Source organism: Mus caroli, chromosome 1, assembly GCF_900094665.2.
Source record: "Mus caroli chromosome 1, CAROLI_EIJ_v1.1, whole genome shotgun sequence".
Classification (NCBI taxonomy): Eukaryota; Metazoa; Chordata; class Mammalia; order Rodentia; family Muridae; genus Mus; species Mus caroli.
The window spans coordinates 150,502,843-150,523,585 of NC_034570.1; the positions used below are offsets into that span (position 1 = coordinate 150,502,843).

Below are 20,743 nucleotides of genomic sequence, written 5' to 3' on the forward strand. Positions count from 1 at the left end.
AATTCATTAATCATGTCATATTTTGCCTTATTGTCCTCTTAGCTGACAAAGGATGTTCAGCTTCGGTGCTGTAACTTAGCAACTGTGATATACACCTGTGTGACTCCTGAAAGTTGCTCAGACTTGATAAGTAGCACGTGGTACTAGGTATTTTGTCTCTCATTTGTTGATCGAGGTTAGATGTGAAGCTTACGCAAGTTTCCTTGTTAGCAACAAAAACTAAGATGAGTATTCTTTTTCATAAACAGAAATTGATCTACTACAAAGCCAATCTTAGGTCAAGAACAAAATGTTGGCTTGGGTAGAACAGGTAACCACAGTACTATTCAATAAAGCTATGGGTGTAGTTTGATTGCTCAAATTTAGATATTTGTGTCCAAACTAACAGCATCAGGTTCTAAGACTTAGAGATTTAGTCTAGAAAATGTTGATTTTTTTTTAACTATTGTGGCATTAGCTTAGGTTGTGTTGGTGCATCAGGGTTCCAAAACCAAGTCTCAAAGTCAGGATCAGGAGGAGATCTGCACCTTTAATAATTTTTCTCTCATATTATCAGTCAGGGAAGTTCTGTTTTGATCTCTTTTCTATTTTGTTCATCCATTTAAGATTATTTTTTCTTAAAAACAATATTTCACTATGGGGAGGAGGCTCAAGAAAGTGCTGTTATAATAAAGTGGACTTCAGAGGAAACCCCGTGGGAGCAAATCCATGATGATCTGGAGGACTCTCCAGAGAGCCACAGGCACAAATCCATCCTCCAAGGTTATGCTGGATTCTGAAAACTAGACGTTTGCTACCAGGATAGATAATTCACTTCTGATATGAAGTGTCAGCAGACCATTCCTATTCCTGACATTAAAAAAATAAATATACAACAACAAAAAACATTATCAGGTAAAAGGCTAAGAAGGAAAGATGCCTCAGAAAGAAGAGAAACTATTTCAGTTGTGTAGCTGCTTCCCCAAGTGTGGAGGGCACTTAAAGAAGCAATCCAACTCTGTCTCAGTTTTATATCCAAATGAATTTTTAAAATAAAATTTGAAGTGCTTTTTAAGAGTTCCTTAAAATTAAAAGCTCCAGATTTAGAAAGCCATGGGAAAGCTGAGCAGCTTTCAATTAAGAAAAGAAGTCCTACTTAATGGCTTTGTGCAATGTGCAAAATTACAAGAAAAGTGTAAAAAAGAAAAGAAAGAAGAAAAAAAAACCACAGAACAAAATTGTATTTGTTTAGAAATTTGTGATGAAATTGAAATCAAGGTTTCTACAGTCTTGATTGGAACAGGTCATTAAGACCAATTGCCCAAAGAAGAGTGGTATCCAAGATGCAGCAGGAAAAAGTGGCTGGCTCCCATCCCTGTCTGCTGCTTTTAGGAAACAATCATTTGATTATTTCCTTCTGCTAAGGTCTGACCTACACCAACCCCCTCCTGTGAAGCTCTGAGTCCTCATCTGCACTCAGACTGGCTTTTTCCAGGCAGACCATTTTATGAATGCAAATACAAGACCTCCTGCAGCTAACGCCCTCTGTGCTACATAATCACATTCTAATATGGCCAATCCATTATGATTAGGGTTTTTGGATCTAAGGAGTTGAAGGACAAAAGCCTTATGTGGTTATCTGATTTTCTCTGATGCCTTTTTTCTTACTCCCTCAAAAAGCTCGTTTAAAAAAAAAAAAAAGTTCTCCCATCCCTTTTGCAAGGATAAAGAGGCTTGTCCATTCCTTTCATTCACTCATGAGTGTCTACAGCATTTCAGACATTGAACTTAAGTCATAGCTAGGAGGGCACCTAGCCTCCCTTCACTAAAGTAAGTGAAATAGCAAAGGTCCAAGTCACCTAAACCTGCAGCGTGTGGGGGAAAAAATCAGATGTTTTCTATTTTCTGTTTAAATACACGGCTACCTCAAGTATGATAAATAGAACTTCAATTAACTCCAAATCAGACAGCACCAACATGATCTAGTGATTTTCTTTGTAGCTGATACTAGACTGTTCACTAGGAAATAGCAATGGGCTGAGAGTCAGGCATCTAGAGAATGGCTCACATTTGAAAAGTTGAGGAACTAACTCTAGGTTAGCCTGCAGTCATCCTAATGGAGACACCCATGCTGGAGACAGAGGTGAAAGTGTATGAGTTTAAAAACAAATCCTAGCCAAAAATTACAGAGGAATCTATGGAAAGAAACTAACTGAAGCAAAAAAAATTTACTGGAAGGACATAAATTGCTTCCTAGAAACCCAGGACCAGAAATATATGTACCTGAGACTCATAAAATATTTGAACCATAAAATGAAGTATCAGAAATTGAGTTACTCTCTGTATCTTTCCATAAGCCCACATAGTCACTCATTTCTGCTTGTCTGTATACCTATACCTACCTCCTCTCCCTCTTCTCTTCTCTCCTGCCCCCTCCTCCTTAACCTCCCTCCTCCCTCTCCTCTCTCTCCTTTCCTCTCTCTCCTCTACTCCTCTCCCTTCTCTCCCTCCTCCCCTCTTCAGTTCTCTGCTCCTCACCCCCACAGCTAATGCTCCCTATTTCTCTGTAAGTATAGTAGAGAATCTCCACACCAGCTCAGCCTCTACACAGGCTAACTCTAGAGACAATTTCTAGAACCAGAGAACTTGGAGAACGCTTTGTGTCCTATGTCTTCAGTCTCAGAAAAATGCAGGCACTTGTGGAAGGAAAGAAAGAAAGAAAGAAAGAAAGAAAGAAAGAAAGAAAGAAAGAAAGAAAGAAAGAAAGAAAGAAAGAAAGAAAGAAAGAAAGAAAGAGAAAGGGAGAGGGGAGAGAGGGAGGGAGGGAGGGAGGAAAAGAAGGAAAGAAGGAAGGAAGGAAGGAAGGAAGGAAGGAAGGAAGGAAGGAAGGGAGAGAGAGAGAGAGAGAGAGAGAGAGAGAGAGAGAGAGAAAGAAAGAAAGAAAGAAAGAAAGAAAGAAAGAAAGAAAGAAAGAAAGAAAGAAAGAGGAAAATGGCTCACAGAAACAACTCTAGAGTAGAAGCCCTTTTAATTCAGATGAGCACATTTTCTTGACTGGCATGTTTCATGTCCACACATGCAAATGCCCGTCTGGTTATCCAAGCCAAATAAAGCTAGATAGGAATAACTTCTGAATTCTCATAATGAGACTTTGGCAACCACGCCTGGGTCTCATTTGTCTCTATTAACTCATAGAGCTTTCATCTGGGCCCAGTGAAGATAAGATCTGGGCCACAGGCAAAGGCCAGAAGTTTCTTCTCTCCACCTGGGCCATGGCCTCTGAAAGAAGTAGGTCAGAGTCATCCAAGCTAGTAAGTGTCTTTCCCCTGCCCAGACTGTGAAATGCCAGTGCCTGAAACATATTCAGTGAATGGAGAAAGAGTCCAAGTTCCAGGAGAACTGAATGCCAGTGTCCATGGTGTCAACAAATCTGTGCTTCAGGAAAGGACTTCTTCTTTTGTATCTCATATTCCCCATCTATACAATAAACGAGGAAACCCATCCCACTGAGCAAGGGAGTGTAAGAAGTAAAGAGGTAAACAGAGGCCAAAGAAGGTTTACTCCTGAATCAACATCATGTTCTGTTTCTCGTGCAGTCATCGACGGGCCCACACAGATCCTGGTTCGAGATGTCTCTGATACTGTGGCTTTTGTGGAATGGACCCCACCTCGAGCCAAAGTTGATTTCATTCTCTTAAAATATGGCTTGGTGGGTGGCGAAGGCGGGAAGACGACATTCCGGCTGCAACCTCCCCTAAGCCAGTACTCCGTGCAAGCCCTTAGACCTGGCTCGCGCTACGAGGTGTCCATCAGCGCAGTCCGGGGGATCAACGAGAGTGATGCCTCAAGCACCCAATTTACAACAGGTGAGACTGAGGTGGAGAAAAGGACTGGGACTGGGAGACAACACGACGATGTTATTGTAGCCAGGGGACATTAAAAAAAAAAAAAAAAAAGGAAATGATGAATGTGGGCAGCCCTGTTAATGCAAAGGCTACAAGAAGAAAGTTAGAGATTTTGGGAGCTCCTGCTGGTATTCCTATTCCAGCATTAAGAAAAGAATATCACCAAGTAGGGAGAGCTGGGTTCACATCCTCAGTCTGCCACCCAGATCTGTGACTTAACTTCTTTTTTCCTTCCATGAATCTCTGATTTCTCATTTCTAAAGTGATAAGTTTGTCCAGAAGACATTTGAACATCCAAATTGTTGGCCTAAATGGCAAATCTGTGACAGTTTTGTGCCTGAAACAAAAGGTGCAAGAAACAGAAGGTGCCTGTTTCTTGAGACACTTTACTGCCATTTACAGGATGCTGTAGAAATACTCTAAGCCTGAAGTGGTTTCTTTACAATGAACACTCTTCAGTCTTGTGCAAAGCTCAACCTGCATAGTCATCAGCAAACTGAGGTCCCTGAGTCAATCTGCCATTTGCAGCCTCTAGCAATGAGGCCAATTGGTAGAAGATAAGCCATAGACACAGCCGTGAGTAATAGAAAGATGAGTTAAACCCATTATAATTCTTTTCACCCTTGAAATGATACCCACAAGAAAGCTTCCTAAAAAGCTTCCTGGAAGAGCTTTATCAGCAATCAGAAAAGTCAGGCCTCAGGCTGACTAACTTGTTCATTCAGAGCTCAGAAGCCTGACCAGTGGCTGAGAATGATAGACCTCACTCAAGGAAGCAAGGTCCTGTGAACAGGTTAGACTAAGTTCCTTTGAATCTAGAGTGTTAGTCTTGTCCTCTTTTCCTTGAAGAGGTTACATGTCAAAGAATGTTTTTTGCCAGTTCCAAGTTGCTCCAAGGATCAAAGAAAACTGATCCCATCTAGAAAATCTAAGAACCATTGTCTTCTGAAAAAACACTAAACCTGTCTGACCTGGTGTTGTAGTAGCTTCAGAGTCTGCTACAAGACAAAAGCTCCAAGAATATGCAATAACCAGCTCACCTTCTTTATCTAGATTTTGCACCTGCAAAATCAGAGCTCTATTATAGCAGATGGCTTAGTGTTACAGTTGGACAGATCTGCAAACTGAATGACTGGGAAAGACATGGACTAGTCTACCCATTGGAAAGCCTGGCATACTACTGAGGTTAGGACTCAGGAACAGCCCGAGACTGGACCCTATAGCAGTGGCCCCATGAGAGAGGGGAATGGATTCTCAGTGCCCAGACTTTGCTGCACAACTCACCACTTAAGCAAGCCCATCTTTCCCAGCAAAAAAGAACAGCCAAGAGTCTTAGGATGACTTAGTGTGGACACTAGTCAGCTTTCTCCCTAAAAACAAGTGTGGATGCTGGCGAGCATCAGGAGGCAGGTAGGGTCTGCCAGACACTCTTTAAGTTCTTCTCGAAATCCCTGGTACCAGATGCCACTGCCTTGCCTGGAGTGTAGCCAATGGACTGTTTCAGCAAACACATCTTGAGATTCCCCCAAAGGCTGAGTGTGCTTCTTAGAAAAAGCAATCAAACTATTCTCATTTTTCTTCCTTTCTCCTCCAGTTACGCAAAAATGTTCACAAAATAGCAAGGGGAAGGGTGGTCCTATAAGATCCATTCTTGGTCATGGTCAACCTCCAGTGTGCGTGCGTGCGTGTGTGTGTGTGTGTGTGTGTGTGTGTGTGTGTATACACTCACGCACAAACTGGTATCTGCTGTGGGCCACATGTTCTACATTCTTCTCTTAATTTCAAGATAGCTTGAATTGGAAAGTGGCTCCTTTGTGCTCTGCTCCGATAACGAGTTTGAAGAGACAAGAAAAGAGAAGGGGGCTCTCAAGAAGCACAAGCAAACTCTTGATGTTCGGGTCGGCAAGATGGATCCACACTGGCTGGTAGCCCAGGAAAATTCCAATCAAGACAATTGCATCCCATCTCCTCTGAGGGAGCTCCCCCAGAGTCTCTGTTCACTGTGGCAGGAATTTCAGTTTCAGGTCGCCTAGTGGATTGGCAGCTGTTAGGTGGCTGCTTTTCCATGCAACCTTCAGTCTGTGCCTCAGACCCATGCCTGCTCCCTTAGTCTCCCTTAGGAGAGAGGGAAGTAGGGGCGGGTGGAGACAAATAGCTTTGCAGACAGATTCTCCAAGTCCAGAGTTGGCAGATGCCAGCGGAATGATGAAAGGTTTTACAGACCCTCCCAGGTAGGGCCCTCAGTCATTTCAGAATTCCGCTTAAATTCAAATTAAGCAAAGTGTTTTTCCAGGTGATGGCTTCGACACTAGGAGCGCACTAATTGCACAGGCAATTAAAACTGAGATTTGCTTCGTGCATGGCGAGTAGGATCTTAGTCTGGGTCTTAGAGCAGCGCTGCAAAGAAGCACCCTGGTGCAAGGAGCAAAGGCCAGTCATTAGAAGGAAACCAGACTCGGAAACCTGGAGTCCCTCCCCACCTCTGCAGCCTCATGAGGACTCTGGGGACAGTTTCTCTCTCATGGAGGACTTCACTCTGAGCAGAGTTCTCAAAGGACTTAGGCCCCTGTGCGTTTGACCTGGATGACCCATACCTGTGCTTAGTGCTTCTTATGGGTTGAAAAGATGCTAAAGCTCTGACCCCCTGTTTGTTTGGAGATAGGGTCTTCGCAGATAGGCAGATCGAGGTAAAGTTGTTGGGATTGGCTCTAATTCAACAACTGTGTTGTTATCAAACGGGGAAACCAGGACAGAGACAGGCATGCACATAGGACGTGCCATATGAAGACAGAGGCAGAAAATGGTCAGGGGAAACCCAAGATGGCTAGAGAATCACATGATGCTAAGAGGCATGCCATAGACTGCCTCACAGCTCTCAGAAGAAAACAACCATGGTGTGCATATACCAAGTGCATTTCAAGAGTCTAGGCATTGCTTTCCTCTGCAGACCCCAGCTTGGGCTGTGTTGTGTGGCAGCTCCAGGCAACAAATACAAACATCCAGAGTTGCATTTCCCTCTCCCTCCTCACTGGTGACTCCGTTCTGGGATTCTCCAACATGTTACTTTACAAATTCAACCCGGAAGCCTTTGACCTCCCTCAGCCAAGATGCTGGTTGTGGAGAGCAGAGAGACATCTTGTTTCTGCAAGGCTGGCTGCCTTTGTCACAGCTGTTCTGTGCCATGCACCACCTCACCTCAGGCAATCTCAAAGCCCACAGCTAAACATATTTAACAAGCCATTTCTAAAGGCTTGGAGGGAACAATTGAGGTTGAGACGTGGATGGGACACATTCAGTTACTTACCATGTACTTTTTGAACATCCTCTGGGGCCACAAGCACTGTTCTAGGCACAGAGACTATAGAGTATACAGATAAGAGCCATTTCACATAAATGGCCTCCAAGTGGGCAAGAGGACTGGGTGGTCACGAGAAAAGCAGAATGAGAGATCATTTGAATCATGATTTCTGCGATAGGAAGGAAAATGGATAAGACAGAAGGAAAGCTTCCCTGGATTGAGGCTACCCCTCTGAGAAAGTGGAATTCCAGCTAAGAACTGTAAAACCTAAGTCATGCAAGAGCCAGAGAACATTCCAGGCAAACATAGCAGCTGGTCCAAAGACTCTGGAGTACAAATTAGCTTGATGTGTCCCAAGAAGAACAGAGTAGAAGTGTTAAGGTCTGCCCACTCAGTGCCCAGTTAGACCACCACTGTTGCAATTAGAGCATGAAGCAACAGAAAGTTTTAAACAGAGAAATAAAAATCTGACCTAACGAATATTCTCAAAACTAGATAGAAAGGTTAGTACCAGAGTTCACAGACACAAGTCCCTCCAGAAAGGCTCCATTGTCCATCTGTTTTTGCTGCTGTGTTTCAGAGACCTGCTCAGTCCCCTCCTATATGGATGTCCTCCAGCTGTTCTTTCTAGACCCAGAGAGAGCACTGATCTCAACTCTGCCCAGTTCTGACACTCACTGCCCGAGCTCATTCTAAGAATGAGTACTTCTATAATTACTGAGAGCAGAACAGCTGTTCATTTCAGATAAAACACTATCCCCTCCCGTAGAGTTCAGGGCCTACGGCCATTAGATTGCACTCTATGCCCTTATAAAAAGAAGAAATCTCTAAGATAACATTTTCTAAGTATAAGATAGGTCTCCACCTTGACCCTGATTAACTGTCTTTACCTCTGCAGTGGTTAGTATGCATCAACTTGACAGAGTTTAGAGCCATCTAGGAGATGTGGGCATGTGCATGATGTTTTTAGATTGGGTTAACGGAGGTGCTGCTCGCCCCTAATGGGAGGAATAAATTCTGTGAGCTGATGTTCTGGATTGCATGAAAAGGAATAAGTGAGCTGAGCATCATCCTACCCTTCTTCTTTCTCTACATTCTGGTTGTGGATAGATACAGAGTCACCAGCTGCCTCAGTCTCTGAACTCGGAAACTGGGAGCCAGAACAAACCCTCTTTCCTTAAGTTGCTTTTATGAGCTACTTTGTTCCAACAAAGAGAAAAGTTACTAACACAGTCCCCACTCAGTTCAGGCCACAGCCTCTTTGCCATATCTGTCTCCCTATATTTTGTTTTACCTCACATGTGTCTGCCCCCATGCTCTCTGTCCATCTAACTCCTGGAGAAATCATGTACATACGTTGCATCAAGAATGAACAGTATCCAGTGTGATCACACAGGTTGAACGAAGACCAATTTCTCAGAAAAATAAGCTGCAAAGACATCCATCTGCTCAAGATCCCCCACATCCACACTCAGTTGACATCACACAACAGAAGCCTCTGTGTTCATATGGATTTACAGCAGTCTCCTCTTCCACAGGAACAAACGGGGGTGGGCTACTTGCCTGACGTTGGCAGATTACCACAGTCTACTTAGAACAGATAACTGGACCATCTCAATGTTAAATTCACGTCCAATATCTGGAACTACTTTGGACTTTTTAAGTGACAGATTTTTCAAGTCGATACTTTCTTACACTGCATGTTCTTACATTGCCCCTCCTCAAATAAGACTGTGCAGGTAGCCAGGCCTGGGGAAGAGAAGTGTCACCTAGATATGATGGGAGGAAATGCCAATAGTCATTGGGGTTCTTAGAAGACTAAGAGCACATATTTAGGTGCCAGGAAGGTCACTAGAGATAACAAGTCATCCATCCAGGCTTGGACTCCTACATTTGTATCTGGTGTCATATTGTACATTTTACATGCACATCTAATCTGTAGACAACTACAGTGTCTTCCCTTTCCCAAAGATGGCCATTCAGTTCTAAGACCTTGAAAGAATTGTCGGTGGTGCCATTGTTTTAGGTGTCAAAAGAGGTTCACACTGAGCCTGACTCCAAAGCCCACTATAACACACACACCATCCAAATTGTAAATTTCCAACTTGCATGCTGCTCAGTTGTACCAATACAAGAAAGCCCACTGCAAGATAGCTCAGAATCAGCAATCTATTCCATTTTAACCTCTTGAGATTGTCCCTTGTTTTCTCCTACTGGGTTATCTTTTACGGTGCTTTTAAACTTCTGATATTAGACAGCTCCTTTTCAAGTTTCTAGAATGCTACTTGAATTTTCAGATGGTATAGAGGAAACATAAAATTCATCGACATCCAATTCCACGTCATTGTGACCTACCCAAAGAATCGTCATGGTAGAACAAAAAGGGGAAGCAACACCTTCAAACTTTATTCAGATGAGGTCAGGAGGTGTGGGCTCCCTCCTTAGAGATTATTAGCTCTCAAGATGCACCCCAAATGTGTAGAATTATATACAATGTTGGTGATATTGCTTATTTTTAGAGATTGATGCTCCCAAGAATTTGCGAGTGGGTTCCCGCACAGCAACTAGCCTTGACCTGGAATGGGATAACAGCGAGGCCGAAGCTCAGGAGTACAAGGTTGTGTACAGCACTTTAGCTGGTGAACAGTACCACGAAGTGCTGGTACCCAAGGGCATTGGCCCAACTACCAAGACTACTCTCACAGGTGAGTAAGACCTGTCTTTTGGTTGTTGAATCTGTATCCTCATTTCTCTCTCCCCTCAACTCATTTATCTCAAACTACTCCACCAATAAATCCTACTGACTTAATAGGTTAAGTGTCTCATAAATACATCCCCAACCTTAGAGTGCACAGCTATCAATCATTCCAAACTACTGTCATCTCTTTTAACCATGGCAATAATCCCCTATATTTTTCAACTCAATCTAATCCACTCTTTATTCCAGCAACATTGAATAATTTCCCAAAGTACACGTTTATTATCTATTATATGACATTCTAGACATCTAGCATTGCCTTCAGGATGAACGGTCCCCCAAGGCTGGCCTATTTTTCTTTACTTCCCCTAGTCTACCTCGGCTTGATGCCCTGGAGGTCTCTGTGCTCCTGGTGCACAGGTTCACTTCCTTTATTTCCTCAAACACACTGTGCCTCCTACCCCAGGGCATTCTCACTGTATAGCTCATGCCAGATTCCCTTTTAGCACCTGAATTTACACGTTACTGACTGAGGGGCAAGGTCAAACAAGCCTACACTCAAACAATCCCTCTCTGCACTGTCCTGATACACCTAGGCTGGATTATTTGATCTTGACCCTACACATCTAAAGCTCCATAAAAGTCAGTCCACGTTTGTTTTGTTCATTGTTGAATTCAGGGTTTAGCACAATGCCAACCACATACTGGATCCCAGATCAGCACTTTTAAAATAAATGAATGATTAAGTTAATGAATAAAGCTGCAAAAACTTACAGTGGGAGCCTGGTCATGCCTTCTGTATCCTATAAAGAGTTAGAGCTATACCAGAGGAGCCTAAGGAACCATTGAGGGATTTTAAGTATTTATGAGTTTACCTACTTACTTTCTGAGACAGGGTCTTAACTGTGTAGCCTAGGCTGACCTCATCTCATGATCCTCCTGCCTCAGCTTCCTGAGTGATAAACTATACAGTAGGAGCATAATGCTGGGTAAGGGATTTTAAGCAAAGCAGTGTAATAAGTAGGTATGTACAGACAAAGGTCAGAGCTGAGACAGACTGGCCAGGAGTATGTTAGTGATGTCAGAGAGGAAAAGATGATGTGTGGACTGAGGCAGTATGCTAGGTCAACACAATGCCTGGCTGGAGTTAGGGAGGTAGGTGGTGACAAATCCTGGGGGAGATGGGACTCAGTTATGGCTCCTCCTGATCCCATGGATACCTATCCAAGAAAATACCTCTCCTAGACCTCACCAAAAGGTGGGTGCTTGAGGAATGGCATATGGCTTTAGCATGAGGGATGAACGGCACAAAATGCTGTGGGCCAGAGGCTGCCCTTGAGCCCACAGACTTTATTTGACTTGTGTCTTGGCTTTCAAAAGCATTTGCTGTCCTACAAGACCAGGGACTCGGCAAGAATGAGAATCGTAAACAAGAACATATGAGCAAAGCTCTTTTCCTCCTGAGCTGAAATCCCAGGCCTCCTTGCCAAATGAAGCTACTTAAAGTAAACATTCAAGAACACCTTTTCTAAACAGATACACAGCTGGAAATCCAGCAAGGAGATCTGCCGATAAAGCAGATTAACAGGAGGGAATCGGACACAGAAGGAACAGCAAGCCTTGCAGAGAGCCAGAAACACTGATTTAAAAGAAAAAAAAAATCCCCATAACAAAATGCTGACCAGTACAGGAGGAAGCAGTAGTCCTTCGCCTACACCTATAGGCTGATTTGGCAAGAAACAATGTTTTACAAGAAAGGTGGCTTGTTGCTTGGAATAGAAGCTACACTGCAAAAAAAAAATCAGAGAACCAATCACAGTCTAGTTATTATTCCCCATTATCAGGAGGAAAAGAAAAAGGAGAAGACTTTGTGTTCACTGATACATGTCTTACACCACATATCTGTAGCTATGAGCACCCCCATTGTATGCATGATAAAGCTGAGGCTCGGAGGCTCTGGAAACTTGCACAAGGTCACAACATTAGCGAGGGACATGGTGGTGACCCAGAGAAGCTTCTGAGTCCCTGTGAAGATGCTTTCCTTCCATTGCTGCTGCCAATAAAGAAGAAAAATATAAGGGACAGTCCAAATTTAAGAGCCAAAGACTTTTGAGGCAATAGGAGATTAATCACTGAGTAATGGGCTCAAGTAGGTTGATATTTATGTTTGAGTTGTGCTTATAAACTATGTATATAATAATACACACATGCATATGTATGTGTGTGTGTGTGTGTGTGTGTGTGTGTGTGTGTGTGTGTAGTATGGATCTCTCATAATTTTCCTAGGAAGTTCACTGCTGAGGAGATTAATAAATGCAAACCACTGCATAATTTAAGGAGGGATTATAGACATATAAGAAAGCCAAGTACCGTATGCCCCTTTGCTGAGCCTAATTCCAAGGATCACTGCTCTCTCACCGCAGTCTCAGGGGGAAAGAAAGTCTCAGGAAGGGGAAACAGGGAAATGATTGGTCCCAGGTCTATATAATTGTATGTCCTCACTCTTGCCCTACTTGGAACCTGAAGAGGAAGGTTTGTCGGCTTCTATGCCCTGTTGTGCGCCTCCTCCAGAAACCTCTCATTTGACCTGGACCCAGACTCATCACTTTCCATGTGCCTGGATCAGCTGATCCCCTTTCCAAGCCTCTGTTTCTTCATTTGTAAGTTACAGTGCTCATCTCATAGAGCCATCATGAGAGTCATATCTTTTTTTTACTCTTTTAAATAATAAAAAAGAACAAAAAGAGAATAAGATAAAACAAAAATTATCACACCTGAGTTGGACAAGACTAACAGAAGGAAAAGAACCCAAGGGAAGGCATAAGAGACCCCCTTGTTCACATTCTCTGGAATCCCATAAAAACACACTAACTGGAAGCTGCAGTATATACACAAAGACTGGGTGCAGACACATGCAGGCCCTGTGTATGCTGCTCCAGTCTCAGTGAGATCATATGAGCTTTGACAAGGTTGATTTAGAGGGCCTTGTTTCCTTGGTATCCTCCATCCCTCCTTCTCTTACAGAGTCATATATTTAATGAGTTTGAGGTAGTGCTGCTAACAGGGAAGCTGTATACACATGATGATGCTGGAGGGCAAAGGGACAGCAGAGGTCTGCTAGCTGGTGGCTGATTTAGGATGACCTCTCTTTATCAGCATGATGTCCCGAGTGAATGTGGGTACCAGCAGAGATGTCCCTGGGGAAAATGTTAGAGGCCTCTTCCTCCTGACCCATGGAGTCACAGCCTCAGGAAGTGGGCGGACACATGGACGCACACATTGACAGAAAGAAAAGAAAGCATTTATTCAGAGCTCGGCTTTTGATGTCCCCTCTCAGATTGGAGGCACACAGCTTCACAGCTTTGCTCTTTGACCAGGTTTCCTACCTTTTCTATGCTTCGGTTTCCTGCTGTCTACCACAGAGCTATCAAGAGGGATAAATAAAACCCTATGTGCCACTGTGTGTGAGTGCTGAGGTTGGAGCCTGGAACACACTGAGTCCACATCAGCCATCGGATTTTCACTGTTTGCCTTTCCACAAAGTTCAGTCTTAGCCCCACTGCTGCCTGGTCTTTCCCTGGCACACCTTTAGACCCCTTCTATCTTCACGGGTGATTGCTACAATTAGAGGCAGCGGTGCCTGTACTTACAATTATTGACAGAAGCTCTTATCTCTGAAGCCACCAGACTCTTTTGCTGTGAAACCCATGCCCTTCTTGGCTCTAGGGTTCTTCATCATTTAAAAGGCTCACAGAAAGCACACACCTACCAGTCCCCTTCCACAGCTTTGTTCCTTACAACACCAAAACTAGGTTCAGATCTAGACTCCCAGACATTCCCTCATTACTCTCTATAAGGCAATGCCCAGAGAATTCCCCCTGAGGCACAAATTTGTTTCTAAACAATAGACTCTGCATCTGTGGTGGTTTGTTTCTGCTTTTCCTTGCTTGGGTGACTTCTGAATCTTAAATATTAAGAGTTCTTTTAGCTCAGCCTCTGAGTCCTGTTCATTCCCTCTAATCCTCTCTCTTCCCCCTGGATACCTGTGACCAGGAGAGCAAGTGGAAGGAGCTGTTCTCCATGGTTCCTCATGAGTGCTCCCTAGCCTTCTGCTGCTCAGTACCCACCGTCCGATCTGTAATCAGCAAGCTGATAGTCAGAGCATCAATCAACACTGGAAATGTAGAGCCTGTAGATATTGTGCCATAATGTAAGTTGTAGAAAAAGTAAAGTGACAATCAGACATACATGCCACAACTCACACATACATACATGCACTCAAATGAAAATCTGTATACATATGCCACACCTACACAGATAAGTGCTTCTGATTGGTAGGGAACATTGGATGACAGCCATCTACTAAACCCATCACTGCTTTCTCAGGACCCAGATGTAGGTCCAGGGATGGGAGAGTGAGGTTTAAAAGAATTATGTGCAGGTATACTATTCACAGGGAGATTTTTCATGAAGGAATTGGAGACTTTAAAGGGAAGACAGCTGTCAAATCAACACTGACGTGGACATTTGTGTCCATTTCACCCTGACTGCATTTCTCTGCCATCCTGGTACAAAAATCATCATCAATGATAGGCCTTAGGCACTTGTGACTGGGAGAGGTGTGGGCTAAGGGTCTAAAAGTTCAGACTCCTTTGGGCAAGGTCATAGTGACCCCAAGTGGCCATTTTGGTAGGGAATCCTTAAAAAAAAATGTGACCAGTTAGGGAATAGGAAGATGTAGGGTAAGCTGCAGAAACAAGAACACAGACCTCCTCATAGAACGATAGAACCAGTTCCCTTAACTTGTGTGAGAAGTCCAGTAAAGAGATGCCAGGAGAAGAGACAGAGACCAGAATGTTTGTATCTTACTTGGCTCCTTCAACATTTATTTACACCAGAGAACCAGAAGTGGGGTGTTACTATGAGACTGGGGTGATGAGCCGTGTTCCCTATCAATTTCACTGGCAACAAGAACACTCCATCTGGGAACTTTATATTACACTCTTTTAAAAATTACTTAATATTACATCTTTAATACTACTTCCTTTTAAAATATGGCTTTAAAGTCAAGATGGAGTTGGCTGCCTCTTTTAGTGCTTTAACCTTATCCATATCCCCAGAGACAGAGTGATTTCATTGAAAGCCTGATTCACTTGAAGAACACTGGAGTTATCCAAGATGGGAGGCTGGTGCCAGGCAACTTGGCTCTCCATTTAGCTAAAAAAAAAAAAAAAGGTAAAAAGAAAAAAGAAACAACAACAACAACAACAACAAAAGCCAGACCATTGTCCATGAGGTGTGGTTTCAGGACATCTTGGAAGGTCTCCAGACCCCTCTCCACCTGTGACATCTCTGCCTCAGAATTTCACCACTAAGGGATTTCAGTGTGCTTGGGACATGGTCTAATTTTCGTAAATAATTTTGCCAGATACAACTTGACACATGCTGCCAAAATCAAGACAAAGACTGGTAGCTCCTTAAAGGAAGGGTTCTCAGTCTGTCCCTCTCTATGAAAGCAACCAGTGAACTGGGACTAACTAACCCCTGAATCCTGTTTGGTGTCATTGAGCTTCACAGGCTTGTGGGAGATAGACCCAGGGATTTAGGGAGGGAAGATCTATAGTAACTCATGTTAGTCGAAGCCAATCAAGCCTACAGTTGCCAGATGACTTGCTTATGTTTTTGCTGGCAAGAGACAGCTCCTGTGGCCTCCTCCACTTCCCTGATTGTTCCCCAGCAATAGCTGCAAGCATGACTTTCCTGGCAGGAGCAAGTGACTTACTCTCCCTCCATCACAGCAGTTCTTGCAGTGCAGCTGAGAACACTGCTCACGCCCACTGCTCTCCAGCCTATAGTAACCCAGTGGTGCTTGCTATGCCCGATGCTGACCACAGGAAGACCCCACATTTCTTCTCCACTATCTGTTTTCACCTTAGTTGGATTTCAAAGCCCAGTCCAAATCCCCTCTTCTCTGGCTGCTATAGCCCAACTGAGTCCATCTTCTGAAGCCACTCTTATTAATAACACACAGTATTGTCATAAGCCACTCTTAGATTCCAGTTTGTTCATGACAGTCCCCAGAGCCAACTTATGTGACTCTTAGGGACAGATATTAGAAAGCACAATAATTGGGTTGTAAATTTAGCTCTATCTTGTACTAACTTTGTGTTCAAGGGGTATCTTTCTCTGAGCTCATATTTGTTCATGAGACAAGGTACATGGAAGCTCATAAGGACATGAACAGGTCTGTATAAAAGGAACACTGAGAACTGTCCTCTTCATCACCAGACACTCAAAATCCTTGTTTTAATCTTGTCTCTCTTCGCCTTTCTTTATTCTTCTTCTAGATCACTTAATACTTGCAACTCAGTAATTAATTTACACTTCCAGGACAGATGCTTTTCTGACCCTCAAAAGGTGATGCCTTATCATCAACTCATTTCACATCCATGGCCCACAGCCTTGTGCCTGACACAAAGGGGACCCTCAGTAATACTTGCGAAGTGGATGAGCTATGTGCTTTAGGGATTCAGAGAAGAATGGCTATGTGGTGAAAGAGTTTAGGGAAGTGTCAGCCCTCAAGCAGAACAAAGGATGTTCTCTAAGGGACGGAGAATAGTGACTTCCAATGGGATGAATTTTCCGAGCTTTTGTTAGGAATAGGAACAGAGCCATTTATATGCTCCCACTTGCAAGGGTTGAATGGGAAAATAAAGGGAGCGTTGATGGAGAGCAATGAGGTCTTTAAAGTGAAAAAGATCCTTCAGAATGCTCTGTGCTGAGAGAGAAGTATACCAGATATGCCTTGGATACACATTTTCTTCTCCCCCAGACCTGCTTTTTACTTGCTGGCAATGAGCAACAATTCTCTTGTAGCTCAGGAAGAAAGCTGCAGAAAATCAAAGGGAACCAGCAGGCACAGTCCTATAAGAGAGTCCTGCTTCCCTGTGCCCTAGACAGAAAGCCTGGGAAGAGCACACTAACTGCTGCTTTTTTTTTTTTTCTGGGAGAAAGCAATTCTGTTGTAAATAATTGAACATTTCATTTAAGCTTCATAAATAAGAAACTTGAATGGAAACATTACATACCAGAGCCGCTCGGCAACATATAATTTCTGCCTTACTCCCTTGATCTGCCAACTTTTGCCTACGTTGGAAATTCTCTACTTCATGATAATCAAGCGAAGGTCTTGATCTTGAGTTTGTGCCCCAAAGGTAACCTGATTTCTCCAACCAGGGATGTTCTAGGAATAATGAGATATATTGATGGTAACGAATGTGTGTTTTAAATGAGTCTGTATGCACAGAAATCACCCATTCAGTGTAGAGACAGGTACTGAGATCAGCCAGAGGAACTCCTCACTAATGCCCTTATGTAACCATAAATCATTGGTTTGCATCAGAGTCAGGAGCAGAGCTTTATCAAGTCAACAATAAGATGTACCTAAAGCCAACACGAGCCTGCCTGTGCACATTTTGATAATGATAGGGCCACTTAACTGAAAAAGATTTAAAAGTTCTAGCATGTCTTCCTGTGCTGGATAATGCCAGTATTAACATCAACCATTATGGACAGACCCATACAGAGAAAATTCACAGAATCCCTTCAACAAACCTCTGACATTGAAACCTATTATTCCCATTCTATAGACACAGGCCTGCACATGTTAAGTAATGAAAGTTATATATGGGGAAGGTGGCCAGGCCTGAATATGAAATGTACAGAAGACTCCAAAGCCTGTTACACTTCAAACTTTACTCAACTTAGACTGACAGTCTCAGGAGAGAACCAAGCAAATGTTAGAGAAGGGACAAGCTGGTTGGAAGTGGGAAAATGAGGCCTAATTCTAATGCTGCCCAGCTAGGATTCAACTGTATTCCTTGAAGGGAAACTTATGGGTAAGACCAGGTAAGATTCTGCTGTAATCACACAGAGTGTGAACTGAACTAAAGCTAGAGACAGGTGGAACCTTCTATACAGCATTCTCTGTTGTTAAAAAATAAGCCATTGATTAATGAGAGGCTACTCGAACCATCCCCTATGAAAAATAATTTGTGTTACCTTAGGAAACCATAATAGCCCAGAGGACCAGAGGTAGCTAGGACAGGAGAAATTGCCCAGGCCTTTAACTCTGAGGTTAGAGGTCTGGGAATCTTCTCAAACTGGTCATAAATTTATTCCCATTGTGTGTGTATGTGTGTGTCTCTCTCTCTCCCTCCATCCCCCACTCTCCCTCTACCCCCTTCTCTTCCTCTATCACTCCCCTGCTTCTCTCTTAGTTATACTAGGTTTAATGGTGTTGTCCTTAAAATCCATGTCCACCCAGAACCTACAGAAACAGCAGTATTTTAGAAAGGAGTCTGTAGTTTATATGATCAGTTTAAAATGGGTTCATCTGAAATTCCAATCCAGTGTGGCTGGTATCCTTTTAAGATGAGGAAATACACACAGAGAAGGAAAGTCACAAGGTAGGAGAGGTAGAGCTTGTAGCAGCACTGTTGCAAGCCAAGGAAAGAAATAAGCATCGTCACCAGAAGCCAAGAAGGGGCAAGGCAGAATCCTGTAAGGCCCTGGGAGGGGTATGGCCCTGCCCATACCTTCTTCTCATATATCTGGACTTTTGAAGAATATGTTTCCATTGTGTGAAGCCACCAGTTTGTAGTAGTTTATGACAACAGCCTCAGGTAACTACTAAGGATGGGTAGCAGACTACCTATTGATCTTCATGGGATTGAGATGAAGCTCCGGACTCATTCTTGTTTGAAAAGCACTGTGTTGCGCAAGTGCAAGAAAGTCTTACAACCTACAGTTCTCCAGACCCCTGGGCAGACCACATAATAAGCCCATTGGAAGGACTTAGCCTGAACATTGGAGGCCCCCAGGGGTGGCAATTAGACTGTTGCATTTTTCTATAATCTACATCTTAATAAATGAGGGTGAGTTTGAAGCCAGTTGTAGTAGAAGGTAGTGGTCCCCAAAGATACACATATTCTAATACCTAGCATCTGTGACTATGTCACCTTTGGTGGTAAAAGGGACTTTGCTCACACAGTTAGAGATCTTGAGATGGGGCAGCTGTTCTGCACTATTGTGATGGGTCCTACTTACTGACGCTGCTCCCTGTAAGGGGGATGTAGGGAGGACAGAGCCAAAGTAGACACATCAATGGAATGCAAGATCAAAGAGCGATCATTACCAAAAGGGTTTGATAATGTTAAACTTTAGTCTCTGAAGGTAAATTAAGAGACAAGAAATGCATGCAACCACTAGAAGCTGAAAAGGCAAAGAAATGGGTCCTCCCTTGGGACCACCAAAGGAATACAAACTTCTGAGCCATCTTAGATTCCAGACCTCCTCAGTTAGAGGATCACTAATTTGTATTGTCGTGAGCTACTAAATCATGGCAATTTGTCACCGCAGCAATAGGAAACTATTACATCAATCAAGCCAGCTGATTGGAAAACAAATGTGGAACAGTGGAGAGAAAGACTCCAGAGAATTTCAGATGCTCTAGAAACCTGCCAGCGATCCTTCGTAATGAACTCCCAAGGGATTTCCTGTGAGGCTTATACCCTATGATTTTGAATTTCCTCCAAATTCTGAATCTACCAGAAGTCACTGTAAATTGTAATTGATCCATAGTTTAAATACCCTAGGCAGAGTTACTGCCTTGCTGGGGAATTCACAATTACTGGACTTCTGCACAAATCTATGTTAAAACCCTGAAAGTCCCATGTTCACAGGAAAAGTCCATATAATATGGCTTTCTAGAAGTGACCCCCGTCCCTATATCGCCTCAGGACTTGTTTGTAAAACATACAATATAGTCCTCACACACACAGTCAAGAAACTCTTCCCAGGCTCATGTCCCCAATGTCCCTATTGGTGATGTTCTCTTCATACCTTCACAGTTTAAACAAGAGACTACGTCACTGTTTTAGCTAACCTGAGACACAGACACACAGGAAAATATTCTAGACGTAACTACTATTCCCACGGATACAATTAGGGGCAGCCTCCCTACCTTCCTGAGTGGGACCCATAGCAAAAAGTCACTTTACTCTGGCCAGTTCAATCCATTACTTCATATGTGTTTTTCCAAGTAGCAAAATTGGAATTTCTTAATAAGTAAAACTAGGAGCAAACTGAAAGTGGACTAAACAAAATCTGAACAGGAATTTATGATCATTCTCTTCTCTCCTTTCAGTCATCTTCATTTCATGCACTTGTGTGTACATATATATGTGCACATGCGTGCATGCATACATGTTCACAGAGAGAGAGACAGACAGACAGAGAGAGACACGGGGGAGAGAGAGAGAGAGAGAGAGAGAGAGAGAGAGAGAGAGAGAGAGAGAGAGAGAGATTGATGTTTGGTTTTGCATCTATATACAGATCTGGTTCCAGGCACAGAGTATGGAGTTGGAATATCTGCAGTAATGAACTCAAAACAAAGCATTCCTGCCACCATGAATGCCAGGACTGGTAAGTAGGAGAATGGTTAAGAGGATGACTAGGCTGTAAGCATGTAAGACTGGGGGTGTATGAAGGCTTGTACTATCAGGATCACCATGGGATACCCCTCCCAGTGAACAAGGCCCTGTTGATAATTCTCGCCTAGTGACAGCATCTACCCTATTCCTGACCTGACATCAGAAATCCCACCCTACTCACCACAGATCTGTGTTTGATCCACAACCAAAAGGACTGCAGAGTAGATGTGAAAATTCCCCAACAGGCTGATGCTGTAGCAGATTGTCTTTCTGTTCAATCTACTTCATAGCAGGCAGAGTGTGTGTCCTCAAGTTTGCAACACAGGGGCTCTCAAAAAGGTCATTGGAAGAAAGGTCTAGACTTGGAAAC

At 43.3% G+C, this 20,743-nt stretch overlaps 1 protein-coding gene across 6 annotated transcripts in view; it reads left to right on the forward strand.

Annotated features, from left to right (window-relative positions):
- Tnr (tenascin R) overlaps window positions 1-20,743 on the forward strand; it is a 410,298-nt gene that overhangs the window by 343,440 nt on the left and 46,115 nt on the right. For all 6 annotated transcript variants that reach the window (XM_029479707.1, XM_021160989.2, XM_029479724.1 and 3 more), the window contains 3 exons: window positions 3,576-3,845; window positions 9,702-9,887; window positions 20,276-20,365. In XM_029479707.1, coding sequence (XP_029335567.1) covers window positions 3,576-3,845; window positions 9,702-9,887; window positions 20,276-20,365 — 546 coding nt within the window. The remainder of the gene's footprint in view (window positions 1-3,575; window positions 3,846-9,701; window positions 9,888-20,275; window positions 20,366-20,743) is intronic.